The 21,089-nt window shown below is 45.6% G+C and overlaps 1 protein-coding gene across 1 annotated transcript in view; it reads left to right on the forward strand.

Moving 5' to 3' along the window:
- Positions 1-21,089, forward strand: part of NPEPPS (aminopeptidase puromycin sensitive) — a 398,753-nt gene that overhangs the window by 130,081 nt on the left and 247,583 nt on the right. Inside the window, exons 3-4 of the mRNA XM_070944668.1 lie at positions 13,590-13,711; positions 13,977-14,084. Of these exons, the coding sequence (XP_070800769.1) occupies positions 13,590-13,711; positions 13,977-14,084 (230 nt within the window). The remainder of the gene's footprint in view (positions 1-13,589; positions 13,712-13,976; positions 14,085-21,089) is intronic.

The following is a 21,089-nucleotide window of genomic DNA, read 5'->3' on the forward strand; positions in this document are numbered from 1 at the left end:
CCCCGAGTGACATTATATTTATATTCCACATAATATGACCAAGATCCAGCCATAGCGGTATTTTATAATCCCATTTGAATCGGTGCTTCTTCCAAACTCTCATCAAAGAATCTCTAAGTATATGGCTTTTGAATACTTTATCCACTTTGTTGTCATAGAATAAATAAGCATGCCATCCAAATTCAAGGTCAAAACTTTCTATATTCAGTATTCCAGTCTTTTTCCTTCCAAACCAATCACTTGCTGAGGTTAAGGCTGCTGCTTCATAATATAACTGTAGGTTTGGAAGTTTAAGACCTCCCCTTTCTGGAACATCTTGCATAATTTTCAATTTCACTCTCGGTTTTTTCTCGTTCCAAACAAACTTATTCACTCCAGTTTGCCAAGCTTTCAATTGTTTATCACTTTTAAGCACCGGAATCATTTGAAACAAAAAAAGAAATCTTGGCAAAACGTTCATCTTAACTGCTGCTATTCTCCCAAGTAAAGACAGCTGCAGTTTTTTCCACATCTCCATATCTTTCTGTACAACTCGCCACAGTACTTCATAGTTATTTTGAAACAATTTAATATTTGATTCTGCAACCTGAACTCCTAGATATTTAACCTTTGGTACAATCTCAAAACCTGCCTTATTTTGAAGTTCATGTCGTCGATCTTGTGTCATATTTTTAACTATCATCTTAGTTTTTTTCTGATTCAATCTAAAACCTGATACTATACCATAATCTTGTATAATGTCTTTCATCTGGATTATTGATTCCATCGGCTGTGTTAGGGTAACAACCAAATCATCTGCAAATGCCCTTATTCTGTAATCCTCTTGCCTTATCACTATACCTTTCAAGTTATTCGAATCCCGTATTGTGTTCAACAAGACTTCTAATGCTAAAATAAATAACAATGGGGATAACGGACAGCCTTGTCTGGTCCCTTTTTCAATATTAAACTCTGATGTCAAACTTCCATTAATAATAATCTGTGCCTTTTGTTCTTGGTAAATTGCTGAGACCGCCTGTATAAATTGGTCTCCAAATCCCATTTTTCTTAAAGTCTTTAGTAGAAAATTCCAGTCCACTCTATCAAAGGCCTTCTCCGCATCCAAAAAAACCAGCACTGCAGAGATCTGTTTATTCTTCTCAAGATATTCCAATAAGTCTATAACTTATTGCAGATGGTAATTGAAGATACCGAAAATATTGTTGGAATTTGGATGTGATGTTACCCTAACATGGGTGATGGAGTTTATTATCCAGCTGAAAGACGTTACAGAAGATATTATATGGATTACAAGTTTAAAGTCTTTATAGGATTTTATTTACATAAGGGAATTTTTTTTCTAGTGGAGTGGGCAGAAGAATAAAGATATTAAGAACAATTAACTATGGTAGTCTTGTAGGAAAGTGGGTGGAGACAGATTAGGTTACTGATTGTTTAGCTTAAAGAAAAGGGATATTATGTTTAGATGTGAATGTATGTAAAAGATTTGAGTTAAGAGATATAACGATGGGGGGGAAGGAAATGGGTAGCTGAATTGAATAAATGTTAAATTAGGATTTATTATATAGTTTTATAGTGGAAGGTTGCTTTCAAATGTTATATTAATATATATAAAAGATTTGACTTAAGAGATATATGTATGGGAGGTAGTAAAAGGGTAGTTTATGAGCAGTAATAGTTAAATTGGGAGGTATAATAATATTATTATGTTAAATTAAGAGTTATTAGATAATGTTATAATAGAATGTCACTTTGAAATGTATAGTATAGTATAGTATAAGGGGGATATGATAATTTTATTAAAAAGAAAGGGTCAGCATAGGGGGATGGGGTAAGTGGATGGTAAAGTATTATATAATCTGTTATGAATTTGGGTTTTATTATGAAGAAGTCACAGGGGGAGGGGAGGGGGAGGGGGGGTTAGGGAGGAGGGGGGGGAAAGGGGGAAAAATCTGTATTTGAAAAACTTTTTCAATAAAAAAAAAAAAAGCCGCTGAGAGATCTAATAGGACCAGGATAGAGGAAAAACCCCTATCCCGAGCCCTCCAGAGATCATCAACCAATGTGACCAATGCCGTTTCCGTGCTGTACCCAGGTCTGAAACCCGACTGGAACGGATCAAGATAGACAGCTTCATCCAGGTACTGGGGTAACTGTCGCGCCACCACATTCTCAACAACCTTTGCAACAAAGCGAAGGTTGGAGACTGGACGATAATTCACTAAAGCAGCCAGGTCCAGAGAGGGCTTCTTGAGGAGGGGCCTCACCACCGCCTCTTTCAAGGCAGCGGGAAAGCAACCCTCACTCAAAGAAGTGTTAATAATCCTCTGGAGCCAGCCTCGTGTAACCTCCCGCGAAGCCAGCACCAACCAGGAGGGACACAGGTCCAATAAACATGTGGCCGCGCTAAGTCTACCCAGAATCCTGTCCACTTCTTCAGGAGTCACTGGGTCAAACTCCTCCCAGTTAACATTCTCAAGACCTTCCTCTATCACCCCGTCTGAACCTATCCCGTCAGAGTCCAAGCCTTCCCGAATTTGAGCGATTTTGTCATGCAGATATGGTACAAAATCCTCAGCTCTACCCTCCAAGGGGTCTTCCCGCGCTCCAAGATGGAGCAGGGAGCGGGTCACCCTAAACAGGGCGGCTGGGCGATTATCTGCAGATGCAATAAGAGCGGAAAAGTAATCAGACTTTGCTGCTTTTATCACCACTAGGTAGGTCTTAATATGAGACCTCACCAGTGTTCGGTCAGATTCGGACCGGCTGGCCCTCCAACTGCTCTCTAGGCATCTTTTCCGGCGCTTCATTTCCCTCAGCTCCTCAGAAAACCAGGGAGCCACCTGGGATTGGCACCGGGTCAGAGGCCGCAAAGGCACGACACGGTCCAAAGCTTCAGCGGCCGCCCTATCCCAGGCGGCCATCAGGTCTTCAGCCGCGTCATGAGCCAGAACCTCAGGGAATGGCCCAAGCTCCATCTGGAACTTCTCTGGGTCCATCAGGCGCCTGGGGCAGAACCACCTAATCAGTTCCGCCTCCCTGCGGCGGGGTGTAGCGGTTTGAAGGTCAAGTCTAAGGAGAGAATGATCTGACCATGACAAGGGCTCAATCACAATATCCCCTATATCAAAATCATTCAACCACTGGCCAGAGACAAAAACCAGGTCCAGAGTGTGTCCCCCCGTGTGAGTGGGGCCATGAACTAACTGGGTCAGGTCCATGGCCGTCTTGGAAGCCATGAACTCCCGAGCCGCCTCAGACATTTCACCAATAGATGGCAGGTTGAAATCCCCCATGACCATAAGCCTGGGGGTATCAACCGCCACCTCGGCTATCACGTTGAGCAGCTCAGGCAAGGCCGCCGCCACGTGGCAGGGAGCCAGGTACGTGACCAGCAAGCCCATCTGCCCCCCACGGCCCCACTTCACAAGGAGGGACTCACATCCAGCTATCTGAGGCACAGTGGTCTCCCTCAGTTCAAGACCTTCCTTGATAACAACCGCCACCCCCCACCCCTCCCCTGAGACCTTGGCTAATGGAATGCGCGGAAACCAGGTGGGCACATTTCAACGACGGGGACCCCCCTCCAGGCCCAACCAGGTCTCTGTAATACCTGCCAGGTCCGCTCCCCCCTCCTGAACGAGATCACAAATGAGGGGGGCTTTATTTACCACGGACCTGGCGTTGCACAACATCAACCGGAGGCCCGGGCCCTGAGGATCTGTGCAACCCAGGGAACAAGAAGAGCATTGGGGGCCGGAGCATACAATTGCTCGGAGATAGCGAGTGCGTACTCCCCTAACATGATATGGCCCTCTGCTCCCGCCATATCTGCCCCTCCCACACACAGTGCCAATGGAACAGCCCTCATTCGTATGGAAGCTAGCCCCCTCCTCAACCCCTGACCCCACACCCCCAATCACAGAGCCCTCTGTCGGGCTAAGCCCAATCCCTTGTGGGTTACCCCCCAAACCCACACCCCACCCCCTCCCCGGTGCCCCTAATAACTTGGTTAAAAAAGAATACAAAGCCTTTTTCTTTAAAACCCTAACACCCTCTTGCCAAAAACCCCTCAAATTCCTCTTTGCTGCGTGCCATCTCTCGGGGTTCCAAAACCCATCATCGAGATGGGCCCTTGATAGAGTGGAGGGCCAAACCTGCGAGAGGGGGGAATCTCGCAGTTTGAGGAGTTCTACCGACGAATACATTCAGTAACTGGGTATAGTCCATGGCTAGGGGTCCATCCCAGTGATCTAAAGTCCCAAGGAGAAGATGCTAGTCTCAGGTGCAAGTTATTAAACTTCCACTGCCCTCTCACGGCAGTGAGAGGAGTCTTATGCCGTTTCGGACTCAGATTTAAACGTCAGCCACCCTCTCATGGTGGCTGAATAAGGAAAGAGAGACAGCAGTCTTGGTCCGGCTCCTTCAATATTTGCACCTCAAGATGCATCTTGAGGTGCATGAGATGCATCTGAAGACAGATGGAATAAACCAGTCATTAAATTCAGGAACAAGGACAGTCCATGGTGGCCACGCAGTAGACAAGGCCCGAGAGACCAAGATGACACAAAAGTAGGAGGACTCTTTTCTGGCAAACAGGAAACAAACCTGGATGGCAGGTGATCACAGTAAGGCCTGACACCAGGCCAAAACAGGGGCAGAAGAGATGACATAAAGAGGGGGGGGGAACAAAGCAGTGAGGTATCCGGGGCAAAACACCCCAAGGTAGTCACCACAGCCATCTTTCAGTCCCCTTAAGCCACCCTCAGCTCTTCCATAGTCCGCAACACCTCCGGCTCAGCCCCCCCAATCCTGAAACGGGGGGGGGGGGGTGGGCTCTGGGATGGCCTAAGGCTGACCCTCATAAAATGGGTCAGCACCCTGCAGTCACCCAGGGAGTTCAGCTGGAATATCTGCCAGGCAAGCCCCAGCTCTCTCACTCACGGCCTTCTGGCTTCCGCCGTTCCCACTGCCGCTGTCTTAGCAGCCGCCATTCCAGACGCCGCTGTCAATGCCACTGCCGCCGCCATCAACCTCCTCAGCACCGACTCCGGCCACCACTGGCCTCCACAGGCAGTCCCTGCTGCCACCAGGGTCCAGCGAAGTCCCGCTGAGGGTGCCACATGGGCACCGCCGCTGCATTGCCACCGCCGCCACTCTGGCAGCTGCCGACGGGCGCAGAATCGGGCGCCACGGAGCCTCAGGCCGATCCCGCCATCCTGCATCGCCGCCAACATCACCCCTTCCTGCTCAATGCGTTCTGGAGAGCCGAAGTGCTCTCAAAAGACCTTCCGGAGAGCCGAAATGCTCTCAAAAGACTGGCAAGATGCTCCTCTCATCGGGCACGGGCCATAGATAGTCAGTCTGGCCCCGGGGGTCCCCCTAGAAGTTGGGACATTACCCCAGTAAACCGGAGCTCCGTCGGGAGCCACCATTTTGGGCATGCTATATATGCTGCTATATGTTGGTTGCATGGTGCAAAGTTATCCATCTGCTTATCGGCTTTGACCCTAAACCCCACGCACCCTGTGAGGTTAACAGACCGTGGCGGGGCAGCACCTTACTGGCTGGGGGCTGCCCAGCTTAAGGTGGGTGGTAGCTGCCCAATGAGGTACAATGACCTCTCCCACTGACGAAAGTGGCCCCTGGCGTCACACTCTACGCCAATCAAGCAAAGATTTATAACCGGTAACTGCCACTTCTCATGTTGTTTCAATGCTGTATGCAAAGCTAGAGTGTCCTCTCCAGAGCACGAGGCCTGGGTAGATTAGTATGGAGGATAGACTGTTACCCAAGCAGCAGATCCCCCCTCTCCACATCGCTGAAATAGTCCAATGGAACGGCAGAGCTGATACGATTAGTTCCAGCTGCGTCGCAGGAGTTACCAGAACGTGATTGTACACAGTCATGAACTGCTTTCGGGACTCCGGATTTTGCCTCGAGGTTGACTCTTGAAGCCTTTTCCAGTAGTAGATATAGCCACAAGGCAGTGGAGGTTTGTTATCAGAGTTTCCCTTCTGAAACTATTTTTGTAATCTTGGGCTTAAGCTTTTTAGTGAATTTTATATTATTAGCTGACTCAATAGATTTGGCTTTTGGAGTCTAAACAAGAACTTTTCGTATGAATTGCGGAGATTGCTGGGGGGGGGGTTGAACACTTTCATTTTTAACAACTTTTGATTGGTCATTTGTGGTCATGTGCTGTAAAGCTCGGGGGGGGGTGTTGTAGACCCTTTCAGATAATAGTGCTGATTCACCACAAAAGGGAGCCAAAAGTCTATAATATTGCTGATTCTCCTTTAGAATACTCTTAGTTTTATTAAACCCAGTGAAATATAGGCTTCAAGCCTATAAATCTGTAACTTATAATTTTTATTTTTTTCAATTTTAAAACAAAAAAATGTCTACAAGAAAGAAGACAGAGAAATTATCAGGAGATACAGAACTTTTAAAGCCATTTATGGATGAGTACATGTTAAAAATGCAAGAGCATATCCAAAATGTCAGATTAAAGCTGGAAACCAAGATTGATTCGCTCATAAGGGAACTCCAGGAAGAAATTAAAGGTCTGAAAGGAGACATGAAACAGGTGAAAGCCAGAGTAGATTGTATGGAGCAGCGGTCACCAACTGGTGGTTTGTGGACCACCAGTGGTCCATGAGAAAATTTTGGTGGTCTGCAGAAAAATTATTTGCATTTTTTATATTGCAGTAAATCAGGAGTCTTCAAACTATGGCCCCTGGGCCAGATACATGCAATGAATGTTTGTGTTGCTGCAGAGAGTCTCCCCCTTCGGAGTCTTTTTGTGCGGGTCGGAGGGGGACAGAAATTCCGACTTGGGGTCTGCTTCAGCCTCCTGGTGTGGGGCTTTGGGCGAAGGCTGGAGGGAAGTGCCGCTGGTGGCGAAGAGCCGGAGGGCCTTGTTCCAGTGGCCCTCTGAGCCAACTGAGCCTCCAGGCATCGGTACCTGGCCTTGCATTCCCACAGGTCTTACCTCTGCTTGGAAAGCCTATGATTGTAGTCCTCAGTGAGGTGCTTCTGTTGAGCCTCCTTCTCGGTCAGATTCAATTTGAACTGAGCTGTTTTGCCAACTCTTTCTCATGGTGGCTGCTTAGCTCCAACAACTGCTTCCTGTTGGGGCCGTAAGGAGCCTGGCCGGGCACTCAAGGAGTGGCTGGGAGGGGAGGGGTGAGTAGAGGCTGGCGAGGCACCCCTTGACATGAGTGACATTGAGTTGGCCATGCCCACCCAGCCACGCCACCCAGCCGGTCATTAGGCATATCATATTACTGGTCCGCAGGATTTAAATTTATGAATTTAGTGGTCCCTGAGGTCCGAAAGGTTGGTGACCCCTGGTATGGAGCATGAATTGGCGAAGACAAATGCCTTATGCGAAGCTGAACTGGATGAGATAACAATTCTGGAAGCTTGGATTAAAGAATTTCAATTAAGATTTCATGGAATACCTGAACAACCAGGAGAAGATATCAGTTCAAAGATGGTGAAGGCCTTGGCCCAGTTAATAAAGGGGAAAACAAAATGGAAATTGAAAGCTACTTATAGCAGATGAACATGGTAGATTTGTAGCAGTGGAAATAGAATTTAATGGGATAAAATCAATAGTGGTGGGCACGTACAGGACAAATGATGATAGAAGCAATTTTTTTTATCATTTAATGGATCAGTTACTGCCTTTCTCGTATGGAAACTGGCTTATGTTGGGGGATTGGAATGGAGTGACTACATCAGCTTTGGATAGAACATCCATCAAAGGGGTTAAACCCTCACAGGGTAAATTATTTAAGACTTTCTTTGAGAAGACGGATAATCTAGTATTAATAGATTCATGGAGATATAAAAATGCAGATGCCAGAGAATATACCTTCTTTTCTGAAAGACATAAATCTTTTTCAAGGATTGACATGATATGGATATCTAAAAATCTCGCAAATAAAATTCTGAAAGTGGACATTCTGCCTAAAATTTTCCCTGACCATAATCCTGTGCTTTTGGCTTTAAGAGGAAAGCACCAATGACCCAATATTAAAGCCGAGGGAAGAACTTGAATCAGAAGGTTACATTTGCCATTGGTTTACTTATCAACAACTGAAAGAAAGGTTTAAACTAGATAAAAAGTGTTATGGATTTGACTTTGTTAAAAATGAATTGGAAATTTCATTATGTGGCAATGATGAACATATTATTCCTAAAATCTATAAAATGTTATTGAAATTGAATTTGGAAAATGAACATGTAAAACATTGTATGATTCAGTGGGCAAGGAATTTTGGATATAATGCGTTGCTTGAACAATGGGGAAAATATGTGGACGAAGGGTTTAAAATGTACATTAAATTATAATCTAAAAGAAAATTTCTATAAGATGATGTATCGTTGGTATTTAACACCAGATAAGTTATCTAAGATGTATAAAGGTATGTCAAATGAATGTTGGAAGTGTAAAAGTAAAGAAGGGACTTTTTATCATCTATGGTGGACATGTGATAAAGCAAACAAAAATTTGGAGTATGATTCATATTTTAATAGAGAAAATTTTGATAATGGAGATAAAAATGAAACCAGAACTTTTTTTGGGGGGGGGGGCTAATGGAAAAAGAACTGGAGAAAAAAATTGGAACTTTGTTACTATATATGTTGACAGCAGCAAGACTATTGTATGCACAAAAATGGAAGGACACTTTGATACCTACCATGGAAGAATGGTTGCAGAAGTTAATGGAGTTGGCTGAAATGGCAAAATTGACTATTTTGATTAAAGAAAAGAACATAAGTACTTTTGTTTCCACATGGAGACCGCTTCTGAACTTTGTGATTGATGTGGAAAAGAATGAAACTCTGACTTTGGGTTTTACAGATTAGACTGATAGATCTTTATAGAAATGACTTGTTCATACTATTATGGAAAAGCAAAAAGTTGTGATTTGATGTTAATGCCTTATTTTACTGTAATAGAGAGAGTTGGAAGTCAATGCTTCTTTTTCTTTTTTTCCCTATCTTTCCTCACTTCTCTTCCCCCTTTTCCTCCCCACTGCTTTCCTATTTACTTTTGTATTTTGTATTTTACAATACTTTATAACTCAATAAAAATGTTTTTTTAAAAAAAGAAAACAAGAAGCATTCTCAAGATTTGAATGAAGAAAAGCTCCAAGTGAGTTTCAGAATTAGATGATATCTAATGCATGATAGCATGGGAAAAATAAAGAAGCAAACCCTAGGGTAACAAGAAGGATACATGACAACTGAATGCAAACTTTCAACATCAAGCTAAAAAGGATGAGGAAAAATACTTAATACTCAATCCTTCCGTAATCCCATTTGCAAAGCAGAAGACTGGTTGTGAAATTGGAAAGTATCGGAAGTACAGTGGATGAAAACTCGGTTGAGCTATTTAAATAGTTGAGGCAATTAAGGTGGTAGCTCTGTGTCAACAAATATGGAACAAGAGTGTGGCCTACAGATTGGAAAAAATTGGTGAATGTATGCCTGTATGAGAAAAAAGGCAGAAGTTAAAAGGGTACATAAATTACTAAATTTACAGTAATTCATCATGCAAGCAAAAGTTTGCTTAAGATCTTAAAAGGAACAGCAGAGTTATACATGGAGAGTCAAGTTAAATTAACTGTCAGGTTTCAGAAAAGATAAATGGACATGAGAACAGTTGCTTCATCAACTATAGCAAAATGTGGGAAAATCAGTCTTTAGATGAAGGGAATCTGCTAAATCAGCCTGATTTATAGAGATATAAGTAATTTGGCTTTTTAGCTACAGCCTGTTATCTTACTAAAACAAATTTCAGATTTGTTCTCAAACTGTTGGTGAGAGATGTTTTCTTTTTTGCATCTGGCATTCCCAGTTTGCCGCCTCATGATTTATGGGAGATGCTTATGGTCACATGGCTGTGTTTTATTATGCTTTTGCCCCAAACTGGCACTTCTGGTTTTCAGCGAAACTGCATCTGTAGCTGTATGGAAACAGAAATTGGTTTCTTGGAAACCTTCCACAAGAGCTTCCTGCATGGCCAAATGGAAATCTTTTGAGGAACTAGCTACAAACGGCAAATTAATCCCATGCAGAATTAGTTCAATCATGTAATTGACCTTTCCTTGCACCTGAGGTGGCAAGTATTGGCTCACTGTTCAGTAAAGATATAAGCTTCTACTTTTTTTTCCCTTCATCAGGTCATACTTTCTATTTTGCTAATGAAGAGGTTCATGATAGACCTAGCACATCTCTATCCTTGGAATGGGACAGATTGCCCCGGCCATTTCGCCCTGGCCATCTCGCCACGGTACAACTCACCTTGGCCAACTTGCCACGAGACAATTCAATGTGGGATAACTCAAGAGAGGGACAAGAGGGACAAGTTACTCAGTGCTCTGACTCACCCCAGCCTTGAGGAGTTCTAACTTGAAAAGGTTCAAACCTAAAGCAAGACAAGTCCTGCTGCAATTCACTTGTCCCTCTCTTGAGTTATCACATGTTGAATTGTCCCATGGCGAGTTGTACTGTGACGAGATGGCCAGGGTGAAATGGCTGGGGCAATCTATCCCATTCCGAGGATAGGGATGTGCTAGGTCTATCATGAACCTCTTCATTAGAGCTTCATTCAGATTCGGGAAGTCTTGGCCGCCGACTGGGTTAGTTCAGACGAGATGACTGAGGCAGGCCTTGAGAGTGTTATCTGGGAGGAGTTCGATCCTGTGGCTCCCGAGGACATGGACAGGATCTTGGGACGGCTGAACGCGACCACATGTTTATTGGACCCGTGTCCCTCCTGGTTGGTGCTGGCTTCCCGGGAGGTTACACGAGGCTGGCTCCAGGGGATTATCAATGCTTCTTTGAGTGAGGGTGTCCTGCCGGCCGCCTTGAAAGAGGCGGTGGTGAGGCCTCTCCTCAAGAAGCCATCCCTGGATCCGGCTGTTTTGGCTAACTATCGTCCAGTCTCCAACCTTCGCTTTATTGCGAAGGTTGTTGAGAGTGTGGTGGCGCGACAGCTTCCCCAGTACCTGGATGAAGCTGTCTATCTGGATCCGCTCCAGTCCGGCTTCAGACCTGGGTACAGCACGGAAACGGCATTGGTCGCATTGGTGGATGATCTCTGGAGGGCCCGGGATAGGGGTTATTCCTCTATCCTGGTCCTATTAGACCTCTCAGCGGCTTTTGATACCATCGACCATGGTATCATGTTGTGCCGGCTGGAGGGACTGGGAGTGGGGGGCACCGTTTTGCGGTGGTTCTCCTCCTATCTCTCCGACCGGTCGCAATCCGTGTTGACAGGGGGGCAGCGGTTGACCCCAAGGCGCCTTGTTTGTGGGGTGCCACAAGGGTCGGTCCTCTCACCCCTCCTGTTCAACATTTATGTGAAGCCGCTGGGTGAGATCATCCGTGGTTTTGGGGTGGAGTTCCATCAGTACGCTGATGATACTCAGCTGTACATCTCCACCCCAGACCATCCCAATGATGCCTTGGAAGTGATGTCCCAGTGCCTGGAGGCCGTGCGGGTCTGGATGGGGAGAAACAGGCTTCGACTCAACCCTTCCAAGACCGAGTGGCTGTGGCTGCCGGCGTCCCGGTATAGCCAGCTGACGCCATCGCTGGTTATTGGAGGCGAATCATTGGCTCCCACGGAGAGGGCCCGCAACTTGGGTGTCCTCCTGGATGCACGGCTGTCTTTAGAAGGGCATATGACGGCCATGGCCAGGGGGGCTTTTTGTCAGGTTCGCCTGATACGCCAGTTGCGCCCCTTTCTGGACCGGGACTCCCTACGCACGGTCACTCAAGCACTCGTCACCTCTCGTCTGGACTATTGTAACGCTCTCTACATGGGGCTCCCCTTGGGGTACACCCGGAGGCTCCAACTGGTGCAGAATGTGGCCGCGCAGGGGATTATGGGAGCGACGGGGCGCTCCCATGTGACTCCTCTCCTGCGCAAGCTGCATTGGCTTCCGGTGGACTTCCGGGTGCGCTTCAAGGTGTTGGTGATCACCTTTAAAGCGCTCCATGGCTTAGGGCCAGGGTACTTACGGGACCGCCTTCTGCCACCAATAGCCTCCCACCGGCCGGTTCGCTCCCACAGAGAGGGCCTCCTTAGGGTGCCGTCGGCCAGACAATGCCGGCTGGCGAGCCCCAGGAGGAGAGCCTTCTCTGTGGTGGCACCTACCCTATGGAACAATCTACCCCCAGAGATACGAGTGATCTCCGACCTCCGGACTTTTCGTCGGGCCCTAAAAACTTATTTTTTTCAGTTAGCCGGTCTGTCTTGATTTTAGGGTTAGTTTTAAAATTTTAATATTGATTTTAAATTGACAAGTTTTAAATTACGGGCCAAATTTATAAATTATTTTAACTCTATTTTTTAACTGTAATGTTATGTTTTTATTTTGGCTGTTCACCGCCCTGAATCCGAAAGGAGAAGGGCGGTATAGAAATTTGAATAATAATAAATAAATTAGCAAATTAGAAAGTATGACCTGAACTCTGTTAGCCTACGTCTTCACCCTGATTCACCTTCTGTCATGGGAGATAACTTTTATGGTGGCTCAGTGAGCTGGAAAACTCAATGCCTTATGAAGAAACCCTTCTGTACTTTTCATAGGAGCAAAGTACTCATGTTTCAGATATTTAGTTGCTTCCAAAGTCATTCTTGACCATTCTCTTGAATCCCCATGCCACCTTTTTTCTAACCCTTCAACATCATTGAAAATATTGTTTTATTCTGTGATTTTTCATTGTGTTCTCACTTCTTAACTGGGAATGGACAGCACCGTTTGTATTCTTGTAAAACCCATCTAAAGAGCATAATGCCTGCCCCTCCCCCAAGTTTGGCCAAACTGCCATGCTCCTTTCTGATCTGCTTTCCATATTGGAGTTAGGCTGGGCAACCACTTAAGGTCAGCGCTGTATGTTCATTCAACACTGTAGACTAGACTTTTGCTTCTAGAAAGGTACTGCTGTCTCTCCAGTCAACTTATGATGACCAGATTGTTCCTCAGGTAAAAAGCTTTAACAAGCTTCATTCATCTATATGAATTATTAAGACCACAAAAAGAACTGGTTATTATCCTGTAATGCAGTTATTTCAATGGTAATCTGTGAATTTATGTAACCTGCCTTTCTTCTCTGCATGGCCTCATTTTTCCTTTAGGTACGTGGTGTTGGTTTTAAGAACTAATTACTGAGAGCTGTGCCTAGCTATATGGTACACATGGGGAGCAGCATTCCCACTAAACTATTTTGTGAGTTCTAAAAGACTCCAAACATACAAGCATGTAACTTATGTGTGTGAATTTGTAGTTAAGTATTCAAAGAATTAAAATTAGTTTCTTTTCATGAATATTTCAAATCTATCATTTACTCATTTATTGTTCCTTGATCCTCATTTTGTTCCTCTTTTGTACGCCCCTTATCAGTCCTCAATTATTCAAGCTAATCTTCAGAGCCCCAGAGTCTGCATACTTTTGGAATTTGCCATATTCTTACTTTACTTTTGCTTAAATATGCTGGGTTTAGCATCTTTTCTGTAAGGCATCATAATATATATACTTGTGTGCTTTTTTTAAATCACACAGGGATGGGAACATTAAAGATAGATTTTGTTGGAGAACTGAATGACAAAATGAAAGGATTCTATCGAAGTAAATACATCACCCCTTCTGGAGATACTCGGTTTGCTGCTGTTACCCAATTTGAGGTATGAAATCCTTTGATTTGTAATTTATGTGGCCTGCTAATAATAATTGGATGTAGCAACCTGGGTTTTTTTAAAAAAAAATCTCTTCCATTTTGCAGTTCTGCTTTTCTTTTTTACAAAGCTAAAAATATGTTTTTTCCCCTTTTGATTGTATATATACGTGTATCCTTTTGAATATTGAATATGATAGTTCTTATATGGATCTGTCAGAATGCCTCAGTTAGCCTTTTTTGGCTATTTAATGCTGCTCTTTTCTTTCTTGCAGGCCACTGATGCTCGCAGGGCCTTTCCTTGCTGGGATGAGCCAGCCATCAAGGCAACTTTTGATATTTCATTGGTGGTTCCCAAAGACAGGGTAGCTTTGTCAAATATGGTAAATAGTTTAATAACTTAAAATCATATTACAGTGGCTTGACAAACAGAAAGAAGTTACTGCAAGGCATGACCTGAGGGTTGGATGGCATGGCTTTCTATGGTTCGATAATGTTAAGGTTAATGTAGCTTTTAAAAATCACTGTTAGAAGTGCTATATTGAGAATATGGAATAGATATTAACCCAGATTGTGCCCCAAAATAACTTTATGGGTCTCAGCACAAAAAGCATTTTAAAGAAAAGAAACATCAGGCAAACAGAGATGGTTAACATATAGAGAATTGTTACAACAAGAGCATAGAGAATGTAAGATGAAATCAAGAGATAAACTGACCGCGGAGGGATTTAGTTTTCAATGGTTTTCATATGCACAGTTAAGAGAATGATTTGAAGTAGATACCTGGACATTTGGAATTAAACAGCACAAGTCATAATTTGAAATTGAACTGCGTACAAATAATGAACATGTAATTGCATATATATATATATATATATATATATATATATATATATATATATATATATATATATGGGTTTTCTATCGAAGCAACATGGTCTACCCAAATATGGGAAGGAGCATACTGCTTCCTTTTCGCCTTTCAGCCCCAATCCAGGGACCCTTAGGCAGTCGCTTTCACGACAAACTATTTTGTGTTAAATTTATATTTACTGATAAAGAAATAAAGGGAGACTAGTATAGATCTATTTCAAGCTATTTAGCTCTCATCAGCTAGCCATAGATAGAAACCCCATTTAATCTTCCCTGGTACAAGCTGACAAAGCGAGGAGAACCTGTGGCTTAGAGGTTAATACATCTGCCTAATATGCAAGCAAGCCCAGGTTCGAATCCCAGAAGGGTATGGCTAGCTGATGATATATATATACATATATATACCCTGTTTCCCCAAAAATAAGACATCCCCTGATAATAAGCCCAATCGGGCTTTTGAGCGCATGCACTAAAATAAGCCTCCCCCTGAAAATAAGCCCTCCCCGAAAATATTTAAATGCAGAGCTGGAAATCAGGTAAGATGGCAAGAGGAACCCCATCTTGCTCCATGCACCCCAAAATAAGAAGACCTCCCCGAAAATAAGGCCAAACACTTATTTAGGGGTTAAAAAAAATATAAGACAGGGTCTTATACACACACACATATGCTACACACAATTTGCCAGCAAATTTGGAAAACTCAACAGTGGCCACAGGATTGGAAAAGGTCAGTTTACGTTCCAATTCCAAAGAAAGGCAATGCCAAAGAATGTTCAAACTATCGCACCATTGCACTCATTTCACAAGGCGATAAAACTGGTCAGTCCTAGAGGAGATCAACCCTGACTGCTCCTTAGAAGGCCAGATCCTAAAGATGAAACTCAAATACTCTGGCCACCTAATGAGAAGGAAGGACTCATTGGAGAAGAGCCTAATGCTGGGAAAGATTGAGGGCAAAAGAAGAAGGGGACGACAGAGAATTAAGTGGCTGGATGGAGTCACTGAAGCAGTAGGCGTGAGCTTAAATGGACTCCAGAGGATGGTAGAGGACAGTAAGGCCTGGAGGAATGTTGTCCATGGGGTCGCGATGGGTGGGACACAACTTTGCAACTAACAACTATATATATATATATATAGTTCTTTGGTTATTCGGGTTTTCTCCCGCGTAAAATTGGAGGTGTCTTGGCAACGTTTCGACGAAGTCTCATTCGTCATCTTCAGGCTGGTGTTCTCAGCTTCGTGCTTCTAGGAGCAATGTGTGTGATCGCAGCTGTTTCTTCCTTTTAACTGCCAGTGGGGGTGTGAACTGATTGGGTGGGAGCTTGGCTGTGTTCTGATTGGGAGGAGGTGTGTTCTGATTGGTTGGGGGTTTGGCTGTGCTCTGATTGGATGGGGGGTTGGCTGTGCTCTGATTGGCTGGGTGTGTGTTCTGTTTAGGTGGGGGCTTGGTTGTGCTCGGGTTAGTCTGAGTAGCAGGGGGATTCGAATATATATATATATTCTTACTTTTCGTAGGATTTATGTGTGTTTTTTCTTTTAGCCAGGTTTTTCCTACGTAACCAAGATTTTTCTGCAGCCCTAGCTCAGTGGAGTCACATCCACTCAATTCTGGGCTTTTTTCCTTCTGGCAGCCAGCAAGCCCTTGCTGCCTGGTGAGAGACTTATATAGATCTATTTCTGGCTTGTTAGCCATCATCAGTAAGAATCCTACGAAAAGTAAGAAAATAGACATTGTTCCTTTACAGGGAGGATACATGAGATGTGGGTGTGGCTTACTGATGATGGCTAACAAGCCAGAAGTAGATCTATATAAGTCTCTCACCAGGCAGCAAGGGCTTGCTGGCTGTGTCAGGGATAAATGCCTTGCCTCAGATCCTGGGGCAGAGGCAGGGGGGCTGGACAGGCCAACCCCCAAGGTCCACCCTAACCCAATGACCCCTCCTTACCTTAGCCACGCCCAGGGGGTACTTAAGGTCCAGCCATGCGGTCCTGTCTCAGTTCCAGATCTGTACCTGCAATGATAAGATGCCATGTAAATAAAGACTGTTGATTCAAAGAATATTTGCGTGTTGGAGTTATTGGGCACGATCCTTGAACATCCTTAACTATATGGTAGCAGAGGATGGTTAAATAGCCCAAATTTAATACTCCAGGACATGCCAGGGGACTCCATGCAAAGGACCACGACGGACAGGGTGAATACCAGGGCATTCACCAAGAAGATGGCAGAACGGCCTGCCCAACCCGAAGCCACGCAAGGAGAGGCACCCGAAATGAGCGGCCTACTCCACCATCCATGCACCCCAATCAGATGCGACGAGGGGTGGAAGGAACTCGAGAGCCCAACAAGAGAGAAGCACGATCTAAAAGAAAAACTCCTGAAGCTAATAGACTCGTCACAAAGCAACACCGACCTCATCGGGGAACTCCGAAGCCTGGTCAAAGGCTGCGAAGCAGCGAGTGAGGAAGATGAAGACGAGTCCGACTACAGCGACGAAGACGCGGTAAGAAAGAACTGCCCCCACCAGAAGCCCACCGAAAAGGCCGAAGAAGAATTCACGCCCTTTTTGTGGCGGCCATCTTGGGAGGTGACATCACCAAAGATGGCCGACCAACCACCAATAGATTCCCGAGATTTAAATCTCATGGCGGGAATCGGGGCTTACTCAAAAGTAACCACTCAAAACTATCGCGACGAACAGGAAAACCCCAAGCCAAAACCTATGAGCTCGCCTACCGAGCCCGAGGTCAACCAAGCAATAGAACTGATCACCGCGGCCCTAGGGGACAAAATGAGGCTACCGGACACACACCCCGGTGCCAGGCCAAAGCGCAAAGGGGACACTAACGCGAGGGGAACCAGCGCCGATGCCCACCCAGGGGAGCAGATCGCCACCGCGCAGACCCAACACTACCCAAGACTCCCAGGAAGCCCACCCATGGGGACGGAACACCAAGGGCGATGGGACTACTCACCGGATCGACGACCGGGACCAGATCCAGGATCCGCGGGACCGTCCGCAGGCAGGGGACGTCCATCGGCGGGCAGGGGACTCGGCCCGACACCCGGAGGCAACATCCACACGAGGCCGGGCCATCCGGGACCATTCGTGGCCCCAGCGGGACTTCCGACCTTCACCGGCGATCGTCACCGCTTTCCGAGGCTCCAGACGGCGATCCGCAGCGACGTCGACCAAGCGAGGCCGGCCAAAGAAGAACCGAAGGCCCATCCGGAAGATTGGGGCCTTCACCCGGGAGCTGCCAAGACGAGCTCCTCACTCCATGGTGGCTGGACTGGAATGAACTTCAGGCATGTGCAGTGCCTCCCTGCAAGAGAAACGGAGCGAGACATAGAGCTATACCGACGCAAGCACATAGAAGCAAGTCAGTTCAGACTTGCCACAGTCATCCCCCTGCCTTATTGCGAGTATCCTTACGTGAGGAACCATGGACAGCGACACAATGTAAGTAATTTAACTTACAATTCAGGGACTTTGCCAAGTGACTTTCCCAAACTAAGACTAGATGGGGAGAATTTCCTGGACTGGAACCAGCAGCTCCAAGTCACCCTGCTGAAGGAAGACCTATTATCTCTAGTCACTGATCCCCCAGAAAAACCTTGGACTTTTGAATTAGATTGCACTCACCATAAAGCTTATTATATTGTTATTGCTAGCATTACCCCCAGCATTTACCCTAGCATTAGCCACCACTTAACTGCTCTAGAGGTAATACAGAGGATGCACAAACTATTTTACTGTCAAAGCATAGCAAGCACCACTAGACTATCCAGAGAGTTCTATGCCACCAAACTCAAGGCAGAGACCCCAATGAGCGAGCATTTGTTGTCTTTAAATGCCACCAGGGCCCAACTGACCCAAAGGGGGGAGGTCATAAGTGAGAGAACCATGATAAGCATTATTGTGAATTCCCTGGACCCCAGCTGGGACACTTTCATCACACAGATAGATAACCTCGGCTCAGGGAAACTCACACTGGAATTACTAACAAGCAAACTCATAGCTGAAGACAGCATTAGGAAAGACCGCTCACTAAGCCATAGGGAGCAGAGACCCAACAGAAGGACTGAGCCACAGGGTAGGAGTCACAGTAACACAGAGTGCTACATATGTGGTTTAAAAAACCACTACAAAAGGGACTGCCCTAGAAACGCAGGGGACAGGGACAGGTCACACCGGAGGGACAGACCAGAACAAAGGGCGAGATACAGTGACAGGCGATCACCAGAGGACAGGCACAGGCGCAGAGACTCCCCTAGCCCTAGGGACAGAAGAAATTACAGGGACAGCTCCAGGGAGAGCCAGACTGGGTCACTGTATGGACTGGGAGACCAAGAACAACACAAAGATCAGGACAGGAAGGAAGGCACATGGCTACTGGACTCGGGAGCCACAAACCACACCACATATGACCGGAATTCACTGACCTCATTCACAAAAGAAAACTTTATAATAAAAGTGGCTAACCAGAACAATGTGCAAGTGACAGGGAAAGGTAACGCATACGTGCCAGGGATAGGGATAATACAGGGCGTGCTATTAGTGCCAAATATACCCTATAATATCCTTGCCACACTAAAACTGAGCAAGGACAACAATGTCGAGGTGACATTCAAAGAAGGAAAGGCACATGTAACTAGAGGGGGCAAAAGCATAGGGAAAACAGTGATCAGTGGGGATCTGCCATTTTTCCACCCAGTCAGGGACACACAACCCAAGGTAAACAACCACCGGAGGGCAAAACCCGACAACCCAGACAACACAAGTGAGGAAGTAGAGGGGGTCAGTCACACACACACCACTAGTGACTCAAGTGAGCAGGGGACACCCAGGAAGGAGAAGCCAGCGATAGGGAAGCTAATGCATGACAACTGTGCACACCTGTTACATAGGAGACTAGGGCACATCAGTTTCCCTGTGGTACAGAAAATGATGGAATGCTCCGAAGGTGTAAAAATAAAAAATTGTGAGAATTATCTCGAGTGTTCTATTTGTAAAAGCTCCAAACTAAGAACCAAACCCAGGCCCAAAAAGTCAGTACGCACAACCAATTCAATTTTCCAACTCATACACATGGACCTAGTGGGGCCACTAAGGCCCTCCATTAAGTACAGGAAGAGGTTCTTCCTAACCATAGCGGACGATTTCAGCCGCTATGGCTTCGTATACACCCTGAAGCACAAAAATGAGGTATTCCAAAAATTTAAAGAATTCTATGCAAGGGTGGAAACACAACATAACACTAGGATCAGACAAATAATGACAGACAGGGGGTCTGAATTTTTGTCAAGCGATTTCTCGCGATGGCTGAAGGCACGTGGGATAGTCCATTACACATCTTCTCCGTTCTCTGCCTTCCAAAATGGCGTCGCAGAACGGAAAAATGGAACCCTACAGACCATGATGAGGTGCGCACTAGAGGATGCCGGCTTAGGGCAGCATTTCTGGTCAGAAGCACTCATCTATTCAAACTACACGTTAAACAGGCTGTGGTCCAGTGTACTGAATAAAACTCCATATGAGTTGATGTACCAGAAGAAACCACAGGTGTCACACTTACATATATTCGGGGTCACAGCCGACGTGCACATCCCCAAGCAATTGAGACATAAGAGAGACAAGGTATCCAGAAGGTTGAGGTTCATGGGATACGAACCAGGGACGAAGGGATACAGATTCATAGACAGCAATAACAGATTTGTGGTATCACGAACAGCTGTCTTCCACGAGAATGCCAACTGGTCCAAGATACACCTCAACGAGGTGTCCCTTAGCAAGGACGGACCAGGAGATAACCAAAAGGTGACAGGGCATAACACAGGAAAGGTCACAGAGCAGGAAAGGGGCAAACCCAAGAGGCAAGAAGTGCAAGTGAAGGAATGGAAGGAGAACCACCCCTGCATTAAAGTAGACTCACTCACAGAGAAAGAAGCTAGGTACCTGCATGACACCGAGACACCCCCTGCCAGGCCAGTCAGGGCAAACAGGGGTAAAGCGCCAAAAAAATTAGAGGACTACGTGTTATCTCTACACACTAACCAATTAACCCCCAACACATATGGGGATGTGCTGAAGTTACCAGAGGGAGAGAGAACAAAATGGGAACAAGCTATGGAGAGGGAAATGAGCAGCCTAAGGGAACTAAATGTATACACCCCCTCCGAAGTCCCAGCAGATAAAACACCCATAGGCACCAGGTGGGTCTACAAAGTTAAAACATTAGAGGGAAATAAAATCCTCTACAAAGCCAGATTGGTGGCACAAGGGTTCGCCCAAAAATACCCTGATGATTATACAGAGACATACTCCCCCACAGTCAGGGCGGAAAGTGTAAAATGTGCATTGGTGATTGCATCGCTACTTGGACTAGAAGTACACCAATTCGATGTACAAACTGCCTACCTGCACGCTGAGCTCGACAAGGAGATATATGTAAGGGCGCCACCTAGCCAGAGCACCAGGAAGGGGGAAACCTGGGTCCTGAACAGAAGCCTG

The sequence above is a fragment of the Pituophis catenifer genome, unplaced genomic scaffold, assembly GCF_029215685.1.
Source record: "Pituophis catenifer annectens isolate HBS135680 unplaced genomic scaffold, rPitCat1.0.hap2 SCAF_5, whole genome shotgun sequence".
Classification (NCBI taxonomy): Eukaryota; Metazoa; Chordata; class Lepidosauria; order Squamata; family Colubridae; genus Pituophis; species Pituophis catenifer.